This window comes from Ipomoea nil, unplaced genomic scaffold, assembly GCF_001879475.1.
Source record: "Ipomoea nil cultivar Tokyo-kokei standard unplaced genomic scaffold, Asagao_1.1 scaffold2975, whole genome shotgun sequence".
In the NCBI taxonomy this organism is placed as follows: Eukaryota; Viridiplantae; Streptophyta; class Magnoliopsida; order Solanales; family Convolvulaceae; genus Ipomoea; species Ipomoea nil.
This window is the reverse complement of record NW_017619403.1, coordinates 1,807,501-1,833,074: the sequence shown is the minus strand read 5'-3', so window position 1 is coordinate 1,833,074 and position 25,574 is coordinate 1,807,501. Positions and strand designations below refer to the sequence as shown.

General features: G+C 35.8%; 2 protein-coding genes and 1 long non-coding RNA gene across 4 annotated transcripts in view; all 3 read left to right on the top strand.

The window, feature by feature from the left end:
* Positions 1-490: 490 nt before the first annotated feature.
* Positions 491-6,694, top strand: LOC109163177 (outer envelope protein 64, chloroplastic). Of its 2 annotated transcripts, XM_019311935.1 has the most exons (13): positions 492-827; positions 1,175-1,327; positions 1,492-1,616; positions 1,825-1,950; positions 2,849-3,031; positions 3,128-3,272; positions 3,986-4,154; positions 4,424-4,558; positions 4,704-4,904; positions 5,202-5,329; positions 5,418-5,469; positions 5,840-5,909; positions 6,251-6,694. In XM_019311935.1, the coding sequence occupies exons 1-13, from the start codon at positions 625-627 to the stop codon at positions 6,340-6,342; spliced, it is 1,782 nt and encodes a 593-aa protein (XP_019167480.1). In that variant the 5' UTR covers positions 492-624; the 3' UTR covers positions 6,343-6,694. The 2 variants fall into 2 exon arrangements, 1 of the variants encoding a protein (XP_019167480.1); XR_002051211.1 differs by lacking the exon at positions 6,251-6,694 and having other exon boundaries at positions 491-827; positions 5,202-5,364; positions 5,840-5,866.
* A 1,159-nt stretch (positions 6,695-7,853) lies between these two features.
* Positions 7,854-10,564, top strand: LOC109163180 (protein C2-DOMAIN ABA-RELATED 4-like). Its single transcript, XM_019311939.1, has 3 exons — positions 7,854-8,085; positions 9,537-9,632; positions 9,962-10,564. Exons 1-3 carry the CDS (start codon positions 7,975-7,977, stop codon positions 10,247-10,249), a joined length of 495 nt encoding a protein of 164 aa, XP_019167484.1. The 5' UTR covers positions 7,854-7,974; the 3' UTR covers positions 10,250-10,564.
* Positions 10,565-19,766: 9,202 nt separating this feature from the next.
* LOC109163202 overlaps positions 19,767-25,574 on the top strand; it is a 22,074-nt gene continuing 16,266 nt past the window's right edge. The window contains exons 1-2 of the long non-coding RNA XR_002051217.1: positions 19,767-19,840; positions 23,923-23,931. This is a non-coding gene — a long non-coding RNA (uncharacterized LOC109163202). The remainder of the gene's footprint in view (positions 19,841-23,922; positions 23,932-25,574) is intronic.

The following is a 25,574-nucleotide window of genomic DNA, read 5'->3' as shown; positions in this document are numbered from 1 at the left end:
TTTTTGGAGTTGAAGGGCCTAATTGCACAAATGAGTATAGTTTAAGGGCTTATTTGACCCTTATCCCTAAAATCAATAATTTGTCTTTAATAGCCAAACAATAATGGTCCATATTACATTGTATACTCTGATTTAACATAACACTTAAATCATGTGTCTACAGTTAATAGATTATGTAATAATAAATAATTACAAACACATAATATGTAAACTCTAACTCAACTATATTATATTTCTTCATTTTTTTTAATATTACTGACTGTGTTAATATATTCATAACTAACATACTGAAACACAAATAGTCAATACCACCTCTATTGATCCACAACCTTCTATATGTGAAAGCAATTTGATGCCGCTAGACCACAAGTATGTTAACTATTTTTTATTTTTTTGTTAACTACTAGAGTCCACAATTTAACCCTGGCTCCTGCCTGGTATAATTCAACAATAACCGCCTCTACCAAATCTTTTACTACCGCGCGGGGGGGGGGGGGGGGGGGGCGCCTAACAGATAACGTATCCCTTCCTTGAACCTTAAACCCATACGAAACGAACTGAACAAAATCCTTCTTCAGAACAGAATTGCAGAGGGAAAATTGGTGTATTGTAGGCGAAGAAGCAATGGCGTCGCAGCCAGCGAACTTGTGGGTGCTGTTGGGGTTAGGGTTGGCCGGCATTTTGATGCTTACGAGGAAGCTGAAGCGAGCTGTTAAAGTCGACTTCGGAGCCTTCGTCCACCGCCTTCAGCTTCTGCCGCCTCCCCAGCCTCCTCCGCCTAAAGCTCCTCACCCTCTCACCGGCCTTACTTTCGCCGTCTCTGATGTGTAAGCCTTTTTTACTTGAACATTTCTACAATTCTACGTATTCTTTTGCACCAATATATATATAACCCAATAATGAACTGAGATTTTTCTTATCATTTTATTATAAATTCCGTTTTTTTCAATTGGACTGGATTTTTTTTAGTAGTAATGTTGTTTTATTTATGGGTGTTTGAATGGTTTGAGCTTTTGGTAAAATAACAAGACTCACAAGCAGCATTGAATAGGAAAGAGATGAGTTTTCATCCCAAATGGTCTGTCGGGTCGGGGTGTGGGGGCCTTAGGTTGGGGTTCAACCCCTTTTGGAAGAATGAAATGGAGTTTTCATAATTTTACTTATGGTTGCACAGGTTTCATATTGAGGGGTTTGTTACTGGGTTTGGGAATCCAGACTGGTCAAGAACACACGAAGCTGCTACCAAGACATCTGTGGTGGTTAATGCACTTGTTGAAGGAGGTGCTATGTGTGTTGGGAAAACTGTTGTGGATGATCTGGCATTTGGGTTTGTATTGAACTTCTCTTTTCAATATTTCATGGGCATGCAGTAGAAAATGGATCTGTCTCTGTTGTAAATTTTCAATGAATGATAACCTCAATCTATTTTTACTGGCCACTTTTAGTCTTTTCCCTAATTAGTTTGTTGTTTACTGGCGTCTTCAAAACCAGAATGAGTGGTGAGAATAGACATTATGATTCACCAACTAATCCTGCTGCTTCTACACGGGTATCTGGAGGTCCGTCTAGTGGATCTGCTGTAGCAGTAGCTTCTAACCTTGTGGATTTTTCTTTGGGTGAGTTTCATAGTACCAATCCTTTTTCCTTTTTATTGTCTTTTCCTTTTGATGTTCACAACCTAATTTCTTGCACTTGCAGCACAATCTCTACATTAGTTGTTGGATTTGTATGATCAGTTTTAGTACAGCTCTTTTTGTTTTACAGATAAGCTAATTTTTGAGAGTTTACTTTCTCTTTCATTCTTAACCTAGTTTCTCTTGGAAGGTATTGATACAACTGGTGGTGTGCGAGTTCCTGCCGGATATTGTGGAATTATGGGGTTCCGACCATCTCCTGGAACTGTTTCTTATATGGGGGTAATTCCTGTATCACCAAGCCTTGACACTGTTGGTATGTCCTACCCTTTTGTAAATGTTAATAAAAACTGCTCCATAACTAGTTAGATATGTTCTTGTCTTGTGTATATCCATTCTTTATATTAGATTTAGGTTTTGTTTTTTACCCTTTTCTTTTGTTGGTTGTTACTATGGGAAATGCCCTTTCTATGTACATAAAAATATGTTTGGGTTATACATTAGCTTCAATAGGGCCAGTTGTACAACAGGCAACTAAACTGATTTAGCAAGCATGGGTTCCTGGCATAATTCTACACATGATTAGTCCTGCTTGTATCTTTGTCTATTTCCATTCCATTTAATTTGTTCTCTCTATTTAAGTACCTTGTTGATAGTAATTAAATATCCTTTTCCATCTTCAAAAACAAAATTGCTTGTTCTATACATGGTTGTTGATATGGGTTTCTTATTTGACAGATAACTAAATCCAGTGCTTTTTTCCCCATACAGTTTACTGGTATAAATTATGGATTTATCCAATACTGCTTATCTCGTACTTTGTATCTGCTATAGTAATCTCTTGGTGTGTAGCCATTTTCCATATATGTTTACCCTTCGAGCATACTTTTTATAATCTATATAATTCATTTTCATTATGGAATATAATTTTTATTTATTTGTACAAAGTGGAGAAGTAAATCTGAACTAATTAGGTCAGCAAGAGTTTGCTGGCATTAATTATAATTTATAAATACAATTGCTCATGGTTTAACATGTTTATGGGTAATTCAATAATGTAGTTACATGTTTGATGCTTGTAGAAGATAACTATATTGGGTGCTCAAGGCACTAGCTCAAGTTTTGTTAGAAACTTGTAATTTAACAATGTTAAATGTCACTGTCCTTTACATTTGGAATAATGTTTTAATGCTCTCAACATTAACCCTTCTCAGGATGGTTTGCAAGGGATCCCAATATACTGCGTCGTGTTGGACATGTGCTGCTGCAGGTTCCATTTGTTGCGCTACGTAATCCAAGGAACATTGTGATTGCTGATGATTTGTTTCATTCATTAAACATTCCTCCAGCTCAGACCAGTCACGTGGTGATCAAAGCCATTGAAAAGCAGTTTGGAAGTACATCCTCATAATCTGTTCTTGTTGGCATTGAAAAGCAGTATGGAAGTCATTTACCAATCATTCGATTGTGTTCCTAAGAGTTTCCTTTTGCAGGACAAGTGATAAGGCATGAGGATATGGAAACTTATTTGTGTTCAAAAGTTCCAAGCCTAAAGCTTTTCCAGAGCAAGAAATCAAATGGTGAAGCAAAGTTGACAACTATAAAGTTGTTAGCAAATATTTTGCAAATGCTCAAGAGGTAGGTGACGTGAATATTGTAGGTTCAGAATTTTGATTTGGATAGGAATAGGAATGAACTGTTCTAAAGCTATGTTTCTCAATGTTTTTTCCATTAGTTGAAATTAGGGATTTCTGTACCATAGTAATTTTGGTTAATTCGGTCCATAACTTAATTACATTGGTTCGATTAATGGTTTAAGTTTTGAAAAAATTTAGTCATCAGCTAATTCAGTTTAAAATTTTGGAATTTACTGATTTAATAATAAATACAGTAATAAATATATTACATAATATAAAATTTTGGTCAATTCAGTTAGTTAACCTTAATATAATTTGGTTAAGTTAATTTGGTAAATTGTACTTTGGTTCGGTGAATGGTTTCACCAAAATGAAATTTCAGTTAATTCGGTTCAAAATTAACCAAATTAACTGAAATTACAGATGACCAGGCCTAATAGTAACATATGAATTTGATTTAGAAGCATTCTTAAATTTTGCAGTATGTGCTTTCAAGAAGTTTCTTCAAATTTCTATGGTTCAGGAGTGAAAAGTATGAAGTATTGACAATTTGTGGTTGATGTTGTGCTTTATCTAGATGTTGTATCTTCTGTGGTTGGTTATGTTTCTCAATATTGTGGAGGACTTTACTTTTTCTTTTTTGTCCCTCCTAACCCAACATAAGTGATTGTCGCTGCATCCTGAATTGCTATATGTTTTGTTCACACTCTACAGTCATGAATTCAAGCAAAATCACGGAGAGTGGATCGATTCTGTGAAACCTACACTAGACCCTGCTATCACAGCACAGCTACATGGAGGGCTGGAGATGGCAGCTATAGATATTGAAAACTGCCATGTAGTCAGGAACGAAATGCGATCAGCTCTAAGTAATCTTCTAAAGGTACTTAAAAGTCCAATATTTTAATGAAGTGTGTTGCAAACTCATTATTAGGGTCTTTGTTGAATTGCTAGTGTTCTGCTGATTGTATTCCTATTTCCATTTTGCTAGATACTTTAACCCTTTGATTACTATTCATGATTCACTGGATCTCCATTTTCTCACATCCATGATCCATCCTATATGTATCGACTTATTCTACCTTGTAATATATGAAAACCTTAAACCTCTAAGGAGCTTTGCACCCATGCTTCAATGAAATTTTTTTGCAGGATGATGGAATTTTGGTTATCCCCACTGTTGCCGATCCACCTCCAAAGCTTGGTGCAAGTGAGATTCAATCGCAGGACTATCAAATTAGAACATGTTCATTTTCAACCATAGCGAGCCTGTCAGGTTGCTGTCAGGTGAGGATCTACCTGTCTCACTTGCGTTTGTGGGCAGACCAAACATCCCTCAGCCCCTTCCTATGATAGTGTTAAGATTTATCTATTTTGTAATATACAATCCTTTATAATTATTGTCTTCTTTCTTTGTTGAATTTTATATTAGGTCTCGGTACCACTTGGATCACACGATAAATGCCCAATCTCGGTGTCCCTTATAGCAAGGCATGGAGGTGACCGATTTTTACTTGATGCTATACAGACTTTATATGCTACTCTGCAGGAACAATCTGACATAACTGCAAAGTCTAAGTCATCCGGTAGTGCTATCAGTACTGAAACATCTGCTGAGATGGCTAAGGAAAAGGTGTAAATATTAACTTTCATTTGGATCTTTCCATATTTAACATAGGATAGTTTAAATAGCTCCGTTACTATGGTTTTGGTTTTATCAACTCTATCTGGTTCTATGCTTATTTTTCTTGTTCATGTGCTGTATACATATGTACATATTTTGTTCGGTTCTACAGCACGGTATATGTCAATGTGTGAATTATCCGAGGAGTCTTTACAGAATCTTTCATGGTACTAAACTTGTTCGTCTTAAAGGAAGGTTCCTATATGACTCATGTAAGTTGGTAAAATTTTTAAAATTCTTTTCCAGGGTAACCAAGCGTATAAAGAGAAACAGTGGCAGAGGGCTATTGGCTTTTACACAGAGGCAATCAAGCTGAACGGTAATAATGCAACATACTTTAGCAACCGAGCGGCAGCATATTTGGAATTAGGAGGGTAATTTCCTTTCTCAAATCTTTTTGCTTCATAAGGTATTATGAATTTCATAACTTTTATCCTTATATTCTTTTATACTCTTATCTAGCTTCATCCAAGCTGAAGAAGATTGTACTAAAGCCATTGATCTTGATAATAAGGTACTTTCTCTTTCCCTTCTCATATTCATTTGTATGGCCGGCTTGCTATAAGGGAGAGTTTGGTCATTTGTGATGGTGAACTATTAATACTCCCTATGAACCAACATGGTTGGCGTGGTGGTTCAGCACCTCGTCCCTTAAACATGAGGTTGGGGGTTCGATCCCCACCCATGTGAATAGAGCAAACCATTTGGCCAGTCCCCTACCACCTAGTGTGCTGACAGTAGGGACGCGGGATTAGTCTTCTGGCTATCGGCTGGAGGGATACCCTTGGGCAACCAAAAAAAAAAAATTTAATACTCCCTATGAAGTCCTTAAGTACAATGGTTCTCTATAACTCTCTTACCTTTTCCTGTGTTTCGTCGTGCAGAATGTCAAAGCTTACCTCAGAAGGGGCACAGCACGGGAGATGCTAGGCTACTATCAAGAGGCGATTGAAGGTGAATTGTCTTCTTTACCCAAATCGAACAATATTAGGAAGTAAATGTGGCTGATTACGCTATATTTTAGTTCGTGGTGGGAATTGAGCACTTCGCAGTAGTAGATGGACCTATTTGACACTTCTGCCCATTTATTACTCTACCTAAATGACTAACTTTGGGCGGGGGAAATATTTGTTTTACTGATCCTCGTTTGGCCTCGAATGGTTAAACCTTCCAAAGCTATTGAGGATGAGCTTTGAGAATTGAAACCATATAATAGTACTCACACAACTCGGGTTCCTTGTCTTGTCTTCCTCTGTTTTCTGAAGCTCCCCGTTCGCTTCCTTCTAATTATGCAGATTTCAGATATGCGCTTGTCCTTGAACCGAACAACAAAAGAGCGGCTCAGTCTGCTGACAGGCTAAAGAAGTTGTTTTTGTCGAGTTATTAGAGCATTAACCGTGTTCAGGCATACTTCAATCCCCATGGAGAGGAACCGATAAACCTCCCTCCAAAGGGTAGAAGGAGAAGATTGAATTTTTGTTCAAATCCAGAGGTATTTACGAATAGAAATTATTTTTGTTTAACAGGGAAAGTTTGAAGATATGTGAGGAGAAGTAGTAGTTCATGCTACATAGCATTGGTCATCATGTCATATGACAATTTTTTTTATTATTTTATTTTTTGTTTATTGAAAAAATGATCTCTTTTTGGAATGGGCACAATACATTGTTGTAGGCATTCATTTTCCACACCTATGCTCACTTGTCAAATGCAATTAAAATTGAAGATACTTCATTTTATTCATTTATATGATGAAGGAGAACGACCATCCCAACAGCAGTTTTTTGTGCACACATGGATGTGTGAGACAATGAGTTGGAGGAGAGAAGAGTGAAGAAAAAGAAAAAAAGAATTTTTTTTTTGCTTTTTTGTGGGCCTAGTGGTGAAGGAAAAAAAAAATAAAAAAAATTACCCGGTGCACCATGTGCACTCAGCGGGCGCATGCAGCACACTCGCCAGCTTGGCACTTGAAATTCGTTCATATGTGGTTAGTGGCTACTGTTTCCTGTGTGGTCGTGTAATTTTACACCACCACGTGGTTAGAAATGTGCCAAGATGTGGATTTTACAAACTGAGTAGGTGGTGCTGAGAAATGCATCACATCCTGATGCATTTCTGAACACGTGGTGGTGCATTTATGTATACATAGTGGTGCAAAATGTGGCATGTTGCCTGTAAAATTCTTCCATCTCCAATCCAATGTGGCATGTAAAATTCGTGTGAAAAAATATCACTATTGGGGTTGCTCTTATTTTAATTATCTATTTTTATTTTTCGGTTTTCATGATTTATTCTCTATTTTATATTTTTATTTTTCAATTTTCTATTTTCTATTTTTTAATTAGAGAATTTTTTTCAATTAGGAAATACATCCAAATGTTCTTAGGAGCATGATTGATTATGATAATTTAACTAACAATTAGACATTATTACAATATGAATATTATTATTGTGTAAATTATAGTATGTCAGAGAAATTATATTATAAAACATCTTTAAAAAATCAAGAAAAATGATGTTTTAGTCATCTAATTATTAAAAAATAAAATAGTGAAACTAATTTTTAAAATTATTGAGATTTCCATATTTTTTTTTCTTTTGATAGAAGATCTCCACATTTAGTCCTTCAATTATTATTTTAGTGACGGATTAGTCTCTCAATGCTATCTGTTAGAAATATGATAATTGATTACTAAAAGTTAAGTAATAACAAAAAGAATTTGTCATAAAATTGCAACGTGTCATAAAAGTTTAATATTTTAGTTATAAATTAATTGACCTAGATTTGATGTGAAGTGTAAAATAAGTTTGTAAAAAATTCAATATTTACAAAAATAATAAATTATTAATTAAAAAAAAAAAGAGTAAAAAAGACAGGGCTAGACAATAACCGGCCCCGCGTACATGTCGACCTTCTTCAACGTCTTTGAAAACTGTCTCTCTCGCATGGAAGCATCTGATCTTCGCCTACAACGCGGGGAGAAGAAGGGCATCAACGCAGAACGTCATCGATTCTGTAATGGAAGAAATCTTAGGAATTCTCAAAGTTCATATCAAACGAGGTGTCAACCTCGCCGTTCGCGATATGAGGAGCAGCGATCCCTACATTGTTGTCAAGATGGATCAACAGGTCTGCCATTTGAGCTTTAATTTTTACATTTCTCTCTCGGATTTGAATAAGATGATAATCTCAATTGCTGCTTTATTTAATACGCTGCTCATTTCTGGAAACCTTATATATATATATATGCTTCCGATTCAATTCTTTCCCCTTTTTATGCATTTAGGCTGAAATTCCGAAGCTCAATTGTTTTTTCAAAGTCTCATCATCTTTTTAGTGCCTAATTATTCATTTCCGTTTTTGTTTTTAATTACTTTAATTGGTTTCCCAAGGAGTTTTGCCAATTCATATGAAAAAAGAATTGGAAATTGTTATTTATTTTTCCGCCCCTTCTTGTTTTATGGAGAATTCTTGTTAATGAAGCCAATTGTTGTTGTTATAGTTTTGATGCTAATTATGGATTACCATATGCATGCCTGTAGTTTGTTTTAATCCACCTTCTTTAAGAATTTGTTAATGAATTAGATGGATATTTACTTTGTTTTGTCAACCTAACATAGATTATTAGGATTAAGGATTAGCTGAGTTACGAGCAAATACCAATTTTGGTCCCATGAGTATTAGCACAATGACAATTTTGGTCCACATGTTTAATACCTACCAATACTATTGTTTTAGTGTCAAAATTCATCACGCCGATCACCCCTTCGTTTAAGACATGCCGAAATATGAAATTATGAAGGATATTTTTGTCCTTTCAAATTAAGATCCCAATTTGAGCATAAATAAAGAAATTTAAGCCCTACCATCATCTCAATTCACAGTTCTCCTCCTCAAATTAAGGTAGGATGATGATGAGAATTGCGAATTGAGATCGATTTTAGGACTTATATTTCTTTATTCATACTCAAATTGGGATCTTAAGTTGAAAATGACGAAAATACCCTTAAAATTTTTAGATTTCGGCATGTCTTAAACTGAGGGGTGACCGTCATGATGAATTTGGCCTTTATGCTTTCACTTTGAGCAAAAGGAAGTTGCATCATCTTCAGTGTTGTCAAAATTGGCCGAGGCGAAAAGGGTATAGGCGGTTGCTAGTCGGCCAGATTTTTAAAAAAAAAAAAAAAAAAAAATTGGTTTTTCCGCTCAAAATGACGTCGTTTTCAGCGGTTTTTTTTATAAAAAAGGCATTCCCGACGCCCGCCTAGCACCTAGGGCCTTTTGCAACATTGATGATCTTACTTTTAATTATGTTTTTTTAAGTAGAAGGTTTCTATTGCAATGAACTAGTAGCTAAGTCCTAAGATATTATTAAGGATAAAGCATAGTGTAGCTTGACATCCAGCTACTTTTATGGATACATCATTATTATGTTTGTGACAGAGTACATGATACTGATTTTAAAGAACACTAATAGGATTAGCAATATCTTTTTGGTCATAGTTCCTTGTACTTTGTGGATTATGGTTATCCCAACATGAAAAATTGCCCATATTCCATCTTTTTGCATATTTACGCAGAAGATGAAGACTCGTATTGTACAGAAGGACGTCAATCCTGAATGGAATGAAGATCTTACCCTTACTGTCACAGATCCTAACACTCCCATTACGCTGGTAATTTTCTTATCACTTTGGGTAAATGAGAAAAAAGAACCCCGATCACTGTATAGGATATTAGGGTATAGGATTAGAAGAACTGCTTCCTCTTAGATCATATTGCTATCATATTGTTATATGTGAAAGAATGATGATAATTTAAGGGTTCTTAACTTCTTCTAATGTCTATGTCTGCTTTTTCAACACCCTTGTAGAGAAAATTGTATTTGAAGCATGTGCATTTCTGGCAATATGAAGAAGTCTGCTTCTTATGAAGTTTGGTTGACAATATTTGGTAGTTTCTGATATGATGTTCACATATATATGGTTGTTGTATGGTGTTGTAGACGGTGTACGATCACGACACATTCACGATGGACGACCTAATGGGAGACGCAGAGTTCGACATTAAGCCATTTCTAGACGCCCTGCAGATGAATTTAGATGGGTACCCGAGTGGCACCGTGATCACACGAATACTACCGTGCAGGGCTAACTGCCTGGCCGAGGAGTCGTGTGTGGTCTGGAAAGACGGCATGGTCTCGCAAGATATGTGCCTGCGATTGAGAAACGTAGAGTGCGGCGAGGTGGAGCTCCAACTTCAGTGGATTAACCTCCCTGGCCAGTTAGGTTGAAAACTTGAAACTTGAAAGAGAGCAGCACCCACCACTCTCTCTTCTTCTTCAAATCTCTACTGCTGTTCTGTTAAGCATTTGGTTCATAGCCCCAATGTCACATAAAATGGACCTCTATGACCATTTATGTAAGTTATGTATCTTAACATGCATATATCATATATGGGCCCTCAAATATTTCATTTATTATTATTTTTCTTTTTTAAATTTTCATGAGATAAATGTACTCAAAATCTTCTTCTTCTTTGTAATAATAATAAGATTGTAATTTTACATAAGAATGGATTATAATTTATACCTGCCTTCTTATTTCCAGTATTTTTCTTTGAAACCCAACTCAGTGTTCTTGTACATAAAATAGAGCGTTTGGTTGGAATGAGAGAATTAGGGGGAAAACAATTGTAATTCTATGGGAAAAGATTAAGGTGAGAATTCAATTACATTGTTTGGGAATTAAAATGGAAGAAATGAATAAAGACTAAAATGTCATTGTATAATAATAATATACTCTGTAATAATAATAACAAGGGCAAAATAGTAATTTATTTTAAAATTACAAACTATGAAATTGCAATTATTAGGGGCCATAGAAATTGCAATTTCATGAAATTTGGTAGGAACAAAATTACAATTTAATCATACCCAACACCCAAATTTTTAGATTATGTTTGTTTGGTAATAAAAAAATAAGTAGATTCCACCATTTTAGCATTTTAATTAAGTCAAAATTTTAAATAAATATTTGATAATCACCAGATTCATTTTAGTGTTTTGAATCCAAAACGCTTTTATGACCGACCCTCGTTTGATATTCAAATGGTAAATATAAATAATTTATCCATGTTGTTCTTAAAAGGTTGAATCCAACTCCAAGGACTCCCATACCCCGATTTGACAGAGCATTTGGGAGGATGTAGATCACGGTGACTCAATGGCTCAATCAAGTCCGAATTTTGGACTGTGCAAAATGTCCAAGAGCATAGTGCCTCAATTTTTAGAGGGTTCAATATTTATTTTTGACCTAACTACTTAAGAAATAAAAAGACAATCTGCAGTTAATCCTGAAATTCATTAGTTTTTTCCTCAAATCACTTTCTTTCCTAATAATTAGGACCTAATTAATTGAGCATGCGCATGGCAAAACCGTTATGTTTTTCCAATGACACAGATGATGCCTTAAGCCCTGAATCTGTAGAGATAACTTCCCCCTAATAGATTGTTCTACTTGCATTTCAAACGATAGCGGCATGCCAACAGGTAGCCACTAGCATAGTTTAAAGATGTTTTTTTTTTTTTTTTTTTTTTTTTTTTTTTTTTTTTTTTAAATAAAATTTTTCTGTTTGTTTGGACTTTGGAGATACTAGATTATAAATTTATAGAATTCTTATAGTTTTGTTTTAAAGATTATGCTTATACTTTTTAGCAGTCTCATTTATTTATTTATAAGATCGAGATCACAAAAATTCAAGAATAATTTATCCATGTTGAGTTAATTGATTGATGCCATTTCTAGGACACGACAAAATCTTTAGAATACAAAAACTTTAAAAATATTGTCTTAATACCATTTTATTCCTTTAGGGAGAAAACAAATTTGAAAAAGGGCAGGCAATTTGGGCAAGGGGAACAAAATCTTTATAGAAATTGATGGTGTGAACCAAAGTCCAAGGAAAGGTTTTACCAGCGGATTAGCCAAAGAAAGAGACAAAAACAAAGTTAACATCAAAGTAATCAAATGCATGCCCTTTTATACTCTTTGAAAACATAAGCTGTTCCTCTGATTTATTATTCTTTTAAAAAATAATTTTCCTAAAAATGTGTGGTAATTTGCGCAATTTAAACATAATGTTGGGTGGTTTTGGAATTCCAAGAGAGTTGTGACCCCTTCTCGACATTCATTTACCACTACCCCAACTTCCCAACCTTCTCACCAGTCACCACACGTTTCCGTAAACCGTGGAGTTTTATTAAATCCAAGGACAATATTTTACCTTATCTTTAAAATCCTTCCATCCCAAACATCAAATATTTTCCTAATGCTTTAATTTGCATGTTGCTTCACCACAAATATTAATCTAAATTCTCATTGCTTTTGTGTAGTAAAATTCATGATTATAAATTGTAATTATAATTTGTGATGATGGATTACACATGATTAACAATCAGTTAAATCTAAAGGGTTTATCGATTCATGAATAGATTAATTAATATCAAAGTGTAACTTTTGAAGTTATGTATTTTTTGTTTCAGAAAAGTTTATTTTAGTGCCTATTGGGGTCACTTTAGGTTTATATGCATAGGGGTTAATTAGATGTTTGCTTAGATACTAATACATTCAAGTTATAGTAATAACCGTGGAAAATATTATTTAGTAAATAATAATTATAGATGGTGGTTATACTTTTTGATTATGAATTTATTCATAAATGATTGATTTTTTTTTTTTATTATCACGAGGGAAACTCACATTCAGTATTCGAGGATGTGCACTGGGTAAATCATTTTCTTATGAAATTGTTTCGAGGGTGTGTATTGGATAAACCCTACTCTTGTGTAATAGCTTGCAAATCGCACAAGAGAGATAAACCACACTAAGAAGACCAAGTGAGATAGGCTCAACTGAGAGGATATTAGCAAAAATTGAACTCGTGATCTTTTGGTACAAGAATCATAATATCATACTATACTCACTCGACCACCCCTTCTAGGACAGATGATTGACTTTTTAGTAAGCAATGTTAGTGTAGGGTTTTTTTTTTTTGTTTTTTTTTTTAATTTTTTAGAGCTATTGAGAAAATCACTTGTGTATTAATCTTGTGATCGAGTGTTTTAGCCTTTACATCTTTAAGCGTTATTTAAACTTAATCCGAGTATCAACTTGCATAAACACAAAAACCAAACTATTAATTACTTTATTTAATTTATCTATTCACAATTTTTGTATTTTGGGGAAATTGACTAAGGTTAATGAAAACAACAAAATTTCCATCAAACTATCCTTTTAGCGCACTATATTAGTAACGTTGGCTCCTAAAGAATTATGACATTTGTTTGATTACACTTTAAGGGGCCGTTTGGTTCACGGAATGTCAGATTACCTTAGGGAATGTTGGATTGCTGGGAATGTTAGATTCCTGTGTTTGGTAAAAACTAAGATATATAATATAAACATGTTTGGTTGAAGTATTGTTATTTATGTTATAATGATTATTTTACTTTAATACCCTCAATATATTTTAATGCATTTCAATATTCCAATGCATGTAACCATGCAAAATTTGATATATATATATATATATATATATATATATATATATAATTAATTAATTAATTTTCATTCTTTCATCCGAAAAGTTGACTCGTGACTTCATACATACAGATTCTTTAATTTCTACAAATTCAAATGTGGCTTCCACAAAGTTGATTTTTCATGTTAAGCAAAGTGAACTTAGCTTGCTTGCTTTAACCGAAAGGTTAATTTTGATTTTTTTATTTTTTTTATTTTTTCGGTAAAAAAACAAAGCAATGTGATGGAAAATGAAGGGCAAAGTTAGTAAAATGTCAAGGGAATCTTTTAATACCTAAGAATTCTAAGGGAATCACATTCCCTTCAAAAGAGGGAAAAAGATGATGTGGAGGGTAAATTTTATTCCATGGGAATGTTGCATAACTCCAACCAAACATAGGAATCTTATATAACCAACCAAATATAACCTTGGTTATCTTAGATAACCCGAACCAAACGCCCCCTAAGAGTGAAAAGATAGATTTACCTTGGTTAATCACCTTTTTCAATGCTTTAAACTCCATCACCTTCTGCATAATTATATGTATACAATGATTACAATTTACAAATACTGATAAAGCGTAAATGATGTGAATATATAGTAAATAAATTGAGCAGTGGAATATTAAATAACCCTCACTAACTTATCACAAACGTAATGTAATTATATCATGTACAAAGAATGTATTTTCTCAATACTTAATATATATCTTTCGTTAATTAAGCGGGTTTACAAATGCGAAGACTGACCTGGATATGTCTTGGTCTCCAAGGCTGGGAGACTTGGTATGGACGACAAAACAATCACTTTTGCCACCACATGTTATGACTAACTTGAATAGATGATAATGTGTTGCTATGTTAGATCGTCAATGAGAAATTCGACATGTGTTTCTAATGAGAACTTGCATATGATGGGTAGTACTAGCTAGTGTTCTGGAGCTAGTTCTGTGAGAATGGAGTAGTGTCTAGATCATTAGCATAAGTCATATTTGCTTGAGGACCGTGCTCCAAAATATCTCCTATAGCATTGTAGTGCAGTATGACTTAGATTGCTGCAGATTTGACACTTTGGAACATAGCGACGACTACATTCACAACTCCAACCTCCTCTATTGTCACGACCACGTCCACGAGGTTGATTAACAATGCATTCGGTTGTGAGGCAGCGCTCCTGTCGAGAAATAAGTGTTGGTGGTTTCGGAGTAGTCAAGGAAACGTTATCTGCGTAGATGAATTAATGTGTGTAGCACCATATGAGAAATTTGACATGTGTTTCTTATAAGAATTGGCATGATGGGTAGCACCATAGTCCGAGGGCCAGTTCTGTGAGTATGGAGTAGTGTCTAGATCATTAACGTAAGTCATATTTACTTGAGGACTGGGCTCCAAATCTCCAATAGCATCATAGTATAATATGACTAAGATTGCTGCAGATTTGACACTATAGCATTGCAGTGTAGTATGACTAAGGTTGCTGCAGATTTGACACTTTGGAACATAGCAACGATCACGTCCACGACTCCAATCTCCTCTATTGTCACAACCACGTCCATGAGGTTGATTAACAATGCATTCAGTTGTGAGGCCGCACCCCCGTTGGGAAATGATGAGTGTTAATGGTGGTTCCATAGGAGTAGTCAAGAAAATGTTATCTGCGTAGATGAATTAATGTGTGGTGAGATAATCATTGACTTGATCAATCATCACAAGTTCTTTGGTGGTCAATGGGATTTAGATTCTGTTCATCTAAACTAATTGGTCGATCGGCTTCAATAAGAAGTCCAATTAAAATCTTGACTTTGCCTAGATACTCACTCGTAGTGGAATCCCCTTGACGCAAAGACGGTAGCTAACTAATGAGACTCAGAGATCGTGCCTGAGTAAAGGACCCAAATTGGGACGTGACATGTCCCACTGCAACATACATAACCTAATCTATCGGATTGAGATGAGATGAGCATGGACAAGATAAAAGAATATTGATAGATTCGATTTTTTACTGCAAATGGGCTCAACTAAACACCCATCTGAAGCCTGAATAAACGAAGCCGGACACGATAACGTGCCATCAACTTATACACTAAGATTGACCATGGAGAAAGGGAACAAGTTGAATCTTCCAAAATAGGTACTTTGAGGAGGTAAGTTTAATGGAGATAAAATGATGAGCTGTCTATAGAGTGGTTTGCAACCATGGATCATTTGGTATACTGATACTAGATGAAAATAATAATTTTGAAAATAATTTTATTATTAATCACTTTTAGTCTACAAAGTACATTATGTATTTATAAGAATATAGTTCTAGTCAGGTGAGGAAGGATAAAAGATAGATTTACAATAATACTAAGAGAATGAGAAGAAATTCTAGTGTAACTAGAATATATAGTCCTAATATTTCTTGCTTCGACACTATAAATAGAGAGTTTCTCTAGCCAATTATGGGATATGATGATTTTCTAGGCTTTTTTTTTTTTAAAGGGAAAAGATTAACTTGTTCAATACAAGAAGGCTGGGATTGAAAATAACCAAATACTAGAACCAGCTTGAGAATGAGTAGCCCGCGCTATAACGTGGGCAAGCTTATTCGCTGATCGAAGAATATAAAATATTGTATTTTTCTTCTCCCAAAAACTGCCTACTAAACCAGTGAGTTAAGCTCATGCAGGCTCTTCAATTGTATTTCTACACAGCAGATTACATGCGATATATACAAACATATAAAAATTTTCGTTATCATTAACTTGTTACAAATTTAATGTAATTATATCATGTATCATATATTATGTAATTTTATCATATCAGATTATATATCATATATAGAGAACGTATTGTTTTTAAACTTATAATTGCTAACTAGATAAATTGAAGTTAATTAAGTATATGAAATTATTAACAACTTGTCATCGATTTGATATAATTATATTATATACAAATATCGTATTTTTCTCACTAGTAAAAACGTAACTGACAAGAATACAAGATATAAAAGTAAAAATAAAAAAAATAAAATCATAATCAACTTTATCACAAACTTAATGTAATCATATCATTTAGAGACAGTATTTTTCTCTAACACTAATACGTATCCTTATTCAATCTTTTCAAACATTTTAAAGGCAATGTTAAGTACTATATATGACATGCTTTAATTTGGTTGATAACATTATGAACGTCAGGCCAAGAAAGAAAAACCAACAATATAATAGCCCACAAATGCAATCATTTCATGATATCAAATCAGATGAGGTGGTGAGGAGCATATATGGAAGTAACATAAGCCAATATAGAAAGCACTATTGGATGGATCTAATTAAAGGTACATATATGAGTGAATATAATGGACGACAAACCAAAACATTAAAAACCACCGACGACTACAACAAACAAGCAAGCACCATATACATCCTTAATTAATAATTTTGCTTTTTCCTTTTTTTTTTTTTAATATGTACAAAATTAGGTTCTGATGTGGTTGTGCGGTGAGAGGAGAGCCATTGATTTTGATTAAATCAACATTCAGGATTACCAAAATTAATAATAATAAAAAATACGGTGGCAATTTTATCATTTTTGCATCTAGGTCAAATTTAAGGTGCAGTGCGTGAGTTTTGTACTTAAGGTGCGTGGGTTTTGAGCTTAAGGTACATGAGTTTTGTGCTTAATGGAAGTAGTTGTTGAAACTTAAGGTGCGTTGTTTTCCTTCTTAAGATGCGTGATTTGTATGCTTAAGGTGCGTCAGTTGTGTAAAACTTAAGGTGAACCATTTTAAAACCTTAAGGTGCTTTGTTGTGTGCTTAAGGTGTTTTGTTTGTGTGCTTATGGTTTGTGTACTTAAGGTGCGCCAGTTTAAACTGCACAACTGCACAGGAACCCTTCCCCAGTTCCCCGCACCCGAACCCTTCCATATATATATATATATATATATATATATATATATATATATAGAAGAGCGCTCATATGTGGTCATGTCATTAGGTGTGGTCGTATCCGTGTCGTTGAAACAGTTTAATCTAACGGTAGTGGTAATTCTGAGGATTTTCGCGCGTTTTGGTAAGTGGGGGTGTTATGGTAATTACAATGGCCATTTATAGAAGGCGGGTTCCAGAATACACCAACAATGTTGACAACATACACCAATAATGTAATAAAACACACCACAGTGAAACACACCAATGGTGTATTCCCGTGTTTTGGTAATTACTGTGGCCATTTATAGCCGCCAGGTTCCAGAATACACCAACAGTGTTGACAACATGCACCAATAGTGTAATAAAACACACAACAATGTGATTTTCCCTATTCCGGTGTTTTATGACGAGTTTACCCTTGCAGTTCGCTGGGTAGGAGAATGTGCGCGAAAATACTGGAAAAATCTTGATTAATATGATTCATTGGATCTATCTAATCTAATGGCCTATAATTGACCATATGACCACACCTAACAACATGGCCACGTGTGATCACCCCTCTATATATATATATATATATATATATATATATATATATATATATATATATATATATATATATGCTGTTTTTGTCACCCTCTTTAGACCTCACCGTGGTCCTTTGCAAAATTAACTGCCCCCTAATCCCCCATATTCGAATATCTAGCTACCATCTTTAACGTTATCTTTTAGCCAATCTTCTTTTTTATGGTAGAAAGTTGGTTGGTGAGGTATAGGTTAGAATGGTGTCGGGTACTTTTAGGGAGATGCATGAATAAATATATTTATAGTTGCTAGCAAATTTAAGCCTAACGAGTGAACGTAGGATCATTTTCTTGAAACTCCATTAGAGATTGTGAAAACTTTGTTATTAATCATATATAGCAAGCTCGATCATATATCAACAGTTGGGTTTTTGCTTAAAATTTTGTAACTCCAACAAGAAAGCTAGGAAAGAGATTATTAAAAAAAAAAAAAAAAAAAAAAAAAAGTCAATTGGTCTGACGACCACCTTGAGGCGCTCTTCGGGCAACTAGGTCTAATTTTTTATTATTATTATTTTTTAACAATCAGCGGAGCTCACAAATAACTTAACTTTTGCAAGCACCCAAACCCTCTCTCTCCCTCCCCCTCCACCTCACCAAAAAAAAAAAAAATCACAAAAAATCCACCCAATACTACTATTGGGGATGCTCTACTATACTTAAGCCAACAACTTTATTTGTGAATAATATAATTAAGAGATCCCTATGAGAATTTGTTCTTGATGGAAATCAAACGTTGTAGTATATAAGATTTTTCACTAGGTGTTAATTTTCTTTTTATTACAAAAAGTTCCAGGCTTCCTTTTATAAAGAACTTATATTGTTCCTATAAATATATTTATCACTTATTGTAATCCCTATTATTATTATTATTATTATTATTATTATTATTATTATTATTATTATTATTATTATTATTATTATTATTATTATTTGCTTTTTTTTTTTTTGGAGTGAATTTGCTTCTTTTTATTTCTTACAAATTCTACCAACCATCTCTATTTGTTTTTAGATAATAGTCTTATGCTTGTAGAAGTTTTCAATTTTTCATATACTAATTTTGTCAAATGAACACTTTAACTGTGTATATATAGAATCTCTTAGGTTCAATCCCATTCACATTAAAAAAGATATTTTAAAATTGTTTTGAGTGGGGATACTGAGAGCATGCCATACGAGACTTGTACATGTTATCACCTTATGTCCTTATCAAAATTTAAATATAGAGGAAAAAGTAAACAGTTTATGTGCTAACAGTTCACCTTCCAAAAGTTTGTCCTAAAAAAAAAAACAAATAAATAAAATGAAAAAGAAAAGGAAAAAAGTAAGGCAAATATAAGCAGAAAAAAAGAGTGTAAAGACTAAAGACGCAGTTTAATTGATTGTTTAGTTTAAAGTAATACTCCCTAATAAAGATATCTTCATATCTACTTTCTAAATTTATTGAATCATAAAGAGTCAATATCACCTCCACTAGAGATCCAATCCATTACCTCTCATTTTTTTTTTTTTTTTTTTTTTTTTGAAAACCAAAGACAATGCATTAATTCAAATCCGAAGAAAGGGTATTACAAATGATAGGAGGAGGGTTCGTGAACCACTCCGAGCAACCAGACAAAGAAACAGACTGCCTAGCTAAGAGATGGGCCGCCTGATTCGCGGATCGCTTGATAAAAACTAAACTACAATGAGTAAACGAGCTCATTAAGCTTTTGATATCTGCCAAGATTAAGTGAAAAGAAGACTCTCCATTCCCTGAAATATAACTCTGGACAACTTGTTGGGAGTCGGTCTCAATGATGATGTTGTCGACTATGAACGGTTTGATCCAGTTGAGGGATTCTCGAATAGCCAAAGCTTCGGCTTCTCTAGATGTAAGAACGCCCCTCCAGTGAGCTCCCCTTCCTGCTATGAACTGCCCATGTTCATCCCTTAGAACGCAACCAAAACCCATGCAACCTTCTTCCTTGTTAATAGCAGCATCCACGTTCAACTTTATGAAGCCATGTTTTGGTTTACTCCAATTTTCCTGAGTGACGGTGGTTTGCTGTTTGGTATACTCAATTGTGTTTGTTGCTAACCAGGCTGAGTAGTAGGTTCTTGCCTTGATGATCAGACTTCTTGTTGATTCCATAGACTGGTTTTTCCAAACAATGTTGTTCCTCAGATTCCATAAAAACCAGCAAACCATAGATAAGATACAAAACTGGTCATCTGATAAGATCTCCATGGTATTGCTCAGCCAAGATTGGAAGTTATCTGCAGAGTTGTGAAGAGAGTGAAAGCGAAGAAAGCTCCAACAAGACTTGGCATACTCACATTCAACAAGAAGGTGTACAATGGATTCTCTTCCGTTGCTGCACAGGCTGCACCTATCTACGCAGTTGACATGTCTCTGCCTGAGATTGTCCTTTGTAGGGAGGCAGGAATTGCAAGCCTGCCATAGGAATGTTTTGACCTTTGGAGGGATTTTATAATGCCAGATGCTACTCCATTTGATGATGTCCTCCTCAGTGAGCTCGCCACAAATAGATTTGTAGCAACTTTTAACCGTAAATTTGCCGTTATCTTCTGGGCCCCAAATAATCTTGTCCTGCACTTGTTGAAAGGTTAAGGGGATCTTCATAATTAGATCAGCATCTCTGGGAATAAAGATGTTCCTAATGGTGGATTCATCCCAATCATGAGTATTGGGATCAATTAGATCTTCCACCTTAGAATTCTCCATGAACGGGTAAGGAAAAGACAAAACCTTAGGGTTGTTGTTGTCCGGCAGCCAATTGGCACCACAAATGTTCGTCTGTGCCCCATCCCCAATTCTCCATCTTGAATGTTTGCGGATGATATCTTGTGTAGCCATCAAGCTGCTCCATATGAAAGACGGATTGGCTCCCACTTTGGCATCAAGAAAGGATGAGTTAGGGTAGTATCTCGCCTTATAGACTTTGGAAACCAACGAGTCGGGGTTGTTGGTTAACCTCCAAGATTGCTTGCACAAAAGGGCTAGATTAAATTTATGAAAATCTCTAAACCCGAGTCCTCCCCACTTTTTTGGCCTACACAGAAAATTCCATCTTTTCCAGATAATACCAGTACTATTTCCCCCGCCTCCTTTCCACCAATACGAGTTCATAGTAGTCTCAACAGCTTTGATTAAACCCTTTGGCATAAGGAAGACTCCCATGGCATAAGTAGGGAGAGCTTGAAGAACAGATTTCAAAAGAATCTCCCTTCCCGCTCTGGATATGAATATGTGGTTCCACCCGTGAATCCGGTTGACAATACGGTGCTTGATAAAGCTAAGAATTTCAGTCCTGTTCCTTCCTATCATCATAGGGAGCCCCAAGTAGTTTCCATTGCTGCTGCTATAGTCAATGCCTAGAATATTGCTAAGTCTATCCCTCACAGGTCCAGATATGTTTATGCTAAAAGCCAGGGTGGATTTGGACAAATTAATACTTTGACCTGATGCCTTCTCATAGTCCGAAAGAAGATTTTTCAAGTTGTTTGCTTCCCCATCAGTGGCCTTGAAGAAGATAAAACTGTCGTCGGCAAAGAATAAATGGCTGATAGATGGTGCATTCTTAGCCACTGAGATGCCATGAATATATCCTTTTCGCTCATAATCCCTGATCATTGCACTGAACCCTTCTGCCACTAAGATGAACAAATACGGAGAGATAGGATCTCCTTGTCTTAGACCTCGTTGTGGTAGGATGGGACCAATTTCCTGACCCTTATTAAGCACAAAGTAGGACACTATGGTTACACATTCCATGACAAGCTCAATCCACTTAGTATCAAATCCCAATCTGATCATGATATTGCGCAGCATAGGCCATTCTAGTCTGTCATAGGCCTTACTAATATCCAATTTGAGAGCTGCTAATCCCTGTTTCCCCTGAGTTTTCCTCTTCATAAAATGTTGCATTTCAAAAGCTAACATTATATTGTCGGTGATCAATCTGCCTGGAACAAAAGCTCCTTGATTTTCATAGACTAAACCATCCAATAAGGCTTTCAATCTGTTGGCCATGGCCTTGGCAAGAATTTTGTAAGCTACAGAGCATAAGGCGATAGGTCTAAGGTCGGCCATTGTCTCCGGAATGGTTTTTTTGGGTATAAGCACAATCTGAGTGGTATTAATATCCTTCGGGAGCTTCCCAGAACACAGAAAATTATTAGAGAAGCTAACCAAACTCTCACTTAAAATATCCCAGTAAGATTGAAAGAAACCTGGGTTGAACCCGTCAAATCCCGGACTCTTATCTGGATGCATACCGAACACGGCCTTCCTAATCTCAGAGACAGTGAATTTTCTTAAGAGCATATTATTCTGGGAGCTAGTGATGATGGGGTTTATACAGTTAATAACAGGATTGCAATCTCCAGCTTCCGAAGTGAAAATATTGGAAAAATAATCTCTTACCAGAGAATTCAGTTCTGGACCTTGTTGAACCCAATCGCCATTCTGATTGCGCAGTCTCATAATTTCGTTGTTCCTCCTCCTCTGATTAACTGCATTGTGGAAGAACTTAGTGTTGTTGTCGCCCCCCTTTAGCCAGAACAATTTCGCCCTCTGCTTCCAAAATTGATTCTGTTTATCCAGTAGCTTAAGGAATTGGTTCTGGGCCTCTGAGAACTCCTTCATACCAATATCATCTGTTCTGGGTCTGAGAATTCCCAAGAGTCTTTTGAGATTATCAATTTGAGGCTGCATGTTCTTGTTAAAATCTTTACCCCATTTCCAAATCTCATGACTGCACAGTTCGAATCTAGTGCTTAGTAGAAGACCTTCCGAACTAGTCCAACTTTGGTACACAATTTCACGACACTGAGCTTCCTTCAACCAGTAATTTTCAAATTTGAAACTTCTCCTTCTCCTTGTGCATGTTGAGGGTGACGGCCAGACAGCTAGAGGGATGTGGTCGCTGGACTGCGCCTCAAAAGATTCAGCTTTTGCTCCTTCGAATTTGTCGAGCCACGCATTGTTGACAAGAATACGGTCCAGTTTTTCCTTAATCCATTGAGATGTGCCTCTGCCTTTTTCCCAAGTAAGTTGATAGCCCTCGAAATGGTAATCCCTTAGCCCACTGAATTCGATTGCTTCTTTGAATCCTTGCATAAGCCACTGCGGTTGACGGGCACCTCCGATTTTTTCTCCAGGAAGAAGAATATCGTTGAAGTCGCCCATAAGCATCCAAGGGAGAGATGAGGCGAGAGATAAATTTTTGAGGAGGCTCCATGTGAGTTTCCTTCTGTGTCTCTCTGGATTCCCATAGAAACCTGTAAAGCGCCAGGTGGAGGGAGGAGAACATGGCTTGATGATGGCGTCAATATGATTAATGGAACTGTCTGTGATGTCTATATTTAAAGATTTCTTCCAGATCAAAGCAAGGCCTCCACTAGAGCCCACACAATCCACAGTAAATAAAAAATCAAAGCCCAAAGTTTTACGAATATCTTCCATTTGAACCGAACCAAGTTTAGTTTCCATCAAGAATAAAAGAACCGGCCTCTTGGTGTGGACCATGTCCATAAGAACTTGAACCGTCGTTGGGTTGCCAAGCCCCCGACAGTTCCAAGAGATAAAACTCATTGATTTAGGCGGGCCTGCGCCGCAGGTCCCGCCTCTAGCAGGTTTTTTGAGAGACTCGGATCAATAGCAGCCTTGAACAGATCAGTGGTCAAAGCGGAGTGCTCCGGGCCTTTTCTTTTTTTCCTCTGGTCAGGGCCACTTATAACTGGGCCTTGCAAACCGGGCTGGAATGTTGGGTCCATGTTGAAGTAAGGACTGGGAGTAGGTACCTTAGAAGAAACGAGCTCATTAAATTGGTTAACAGACAACTTGTCCATCTCAGCCGCATATATTTGACTTTGGGGTCTAAGGCCAGCTGTGTTGGGGGCTGAATTAAATGCCCGACCTGGTCCTTTGCTGTCTCCTGCCATCTGCCTCATCTACCTCTCATTTAGAAAAGTCACTTCATACTACAAAACCACAAGGTCATTGGCAAGTTATATATATATATATATATATATATATATATACACACACACACACACACATATAGAATTAGGTTCTGGTGCGGTTAGGGTGTCCAGGTGCAGTTGTGCGGTTTAATCTGTGCCATTCATCTCGCAAAAATCAACGTCTAGGATTACCAAAATTTAAAAAAAAAAATGCAGTGGCAATTTTATAATTTTTGCATCTAGGTCAAAATTAAGGTGAGCGGTTCTGTGATTAATGTGCGTGAGTTTTGTATATAAGATGCGTGAGTCTTATGCAAGGTGAGCGGTTCTGTGATTAATGTGCGTGAGTTTTGTATATAAGATGTGTGAGTCTTGTGCGTAAGGTGCGTGAATTTTGTGCTTAATGTGCGTGGGGTTGTGCTTAATGTGAGTTGTTGTTAAAACTTAAAGTGTGTGTTTTTGTGCTTAAGGTGCGTGAGATTTGTTCTTAATGTGAGTGGAGTTTGTGCTTAATGTGCGTAGGGTTTGTGCTTAATGTGTGTGAGGTTAGTGATTAATGTCAGTAGTTGTTGAAAGTTAAGGTCTGTGAGTTAATACTTAATGTGCGTGGGTTTTGTGCTTAATGTGCTTGAGGTTGTGCTTAATGTGCGTGATTTTTGTACTTAATGTGCGTGAGTTTGTGCTTAATGTTAGTAGTTGTTGAAACTTAAGGTCTGTGAGTTAATACTTAATGTGCGTGGGTTTTGTGCTTAATGTGTTTGAGGTTGTGCTTAATGTGCGTGATTTTTGTACTTAATGTGCGTGAGTTTGTGCTTAATGTCAGTAGTTGTTGAAACTTAAGGTCTGTGAGTTAATACTTAATGTGCGTGAGTTTTGTGCTTAATGTGCTTGAGGTTGTGCTTAATGTGCGTGATTTTTGTACTTAATGTGCGTGAGTTTGTGCTTAATGTCAGTAGTTGTTGAAACTTAAGGTCTGTGAGTTAATATTTAAAGTGCATGGGTTTTGTGCTTAATGTGCGTGAGGTTGTGCTTAATGTGCGTGGGTTTTGTACTTAATGTGCGTGAGTTTTTGCTTAAGATCTAACACTTAAAGGTGCACCATTTTTAGCTTATGCTTCTTACTTCCAGACACGCATTTTTTTTGTTTGTTTGTTTTTTTTTTTTAATTTTCATTGATTTGAGCCGTTGATCTAGATTTGATCAACGGCTCAGATCTAACCGCACAACCGCACGGGAAGTTATACCCGCACCTGAACCCTTCCCTATATATATATATATATATATATATATATATATATATATATATATATATATATATATATATATATATATATATATATATAGAAAAGCGCTCATATGTGGTCATGTCATTAGGTGTGGTCGTGTGGTCGTATCTGTATCGTTGAATTAGTTTAATCTAACGGCAGTGGTAATTCTGAGAATTTTCGCGCGTTTTGGTAAGTGGGGGTGTTATGGTAATTACAGTGGCCATTTATAGCGGGCGGGTTCCAGAATACACCAACAGTGTTGACAACATACACCAATAGTGTAATAAAACACACCACAGTGAA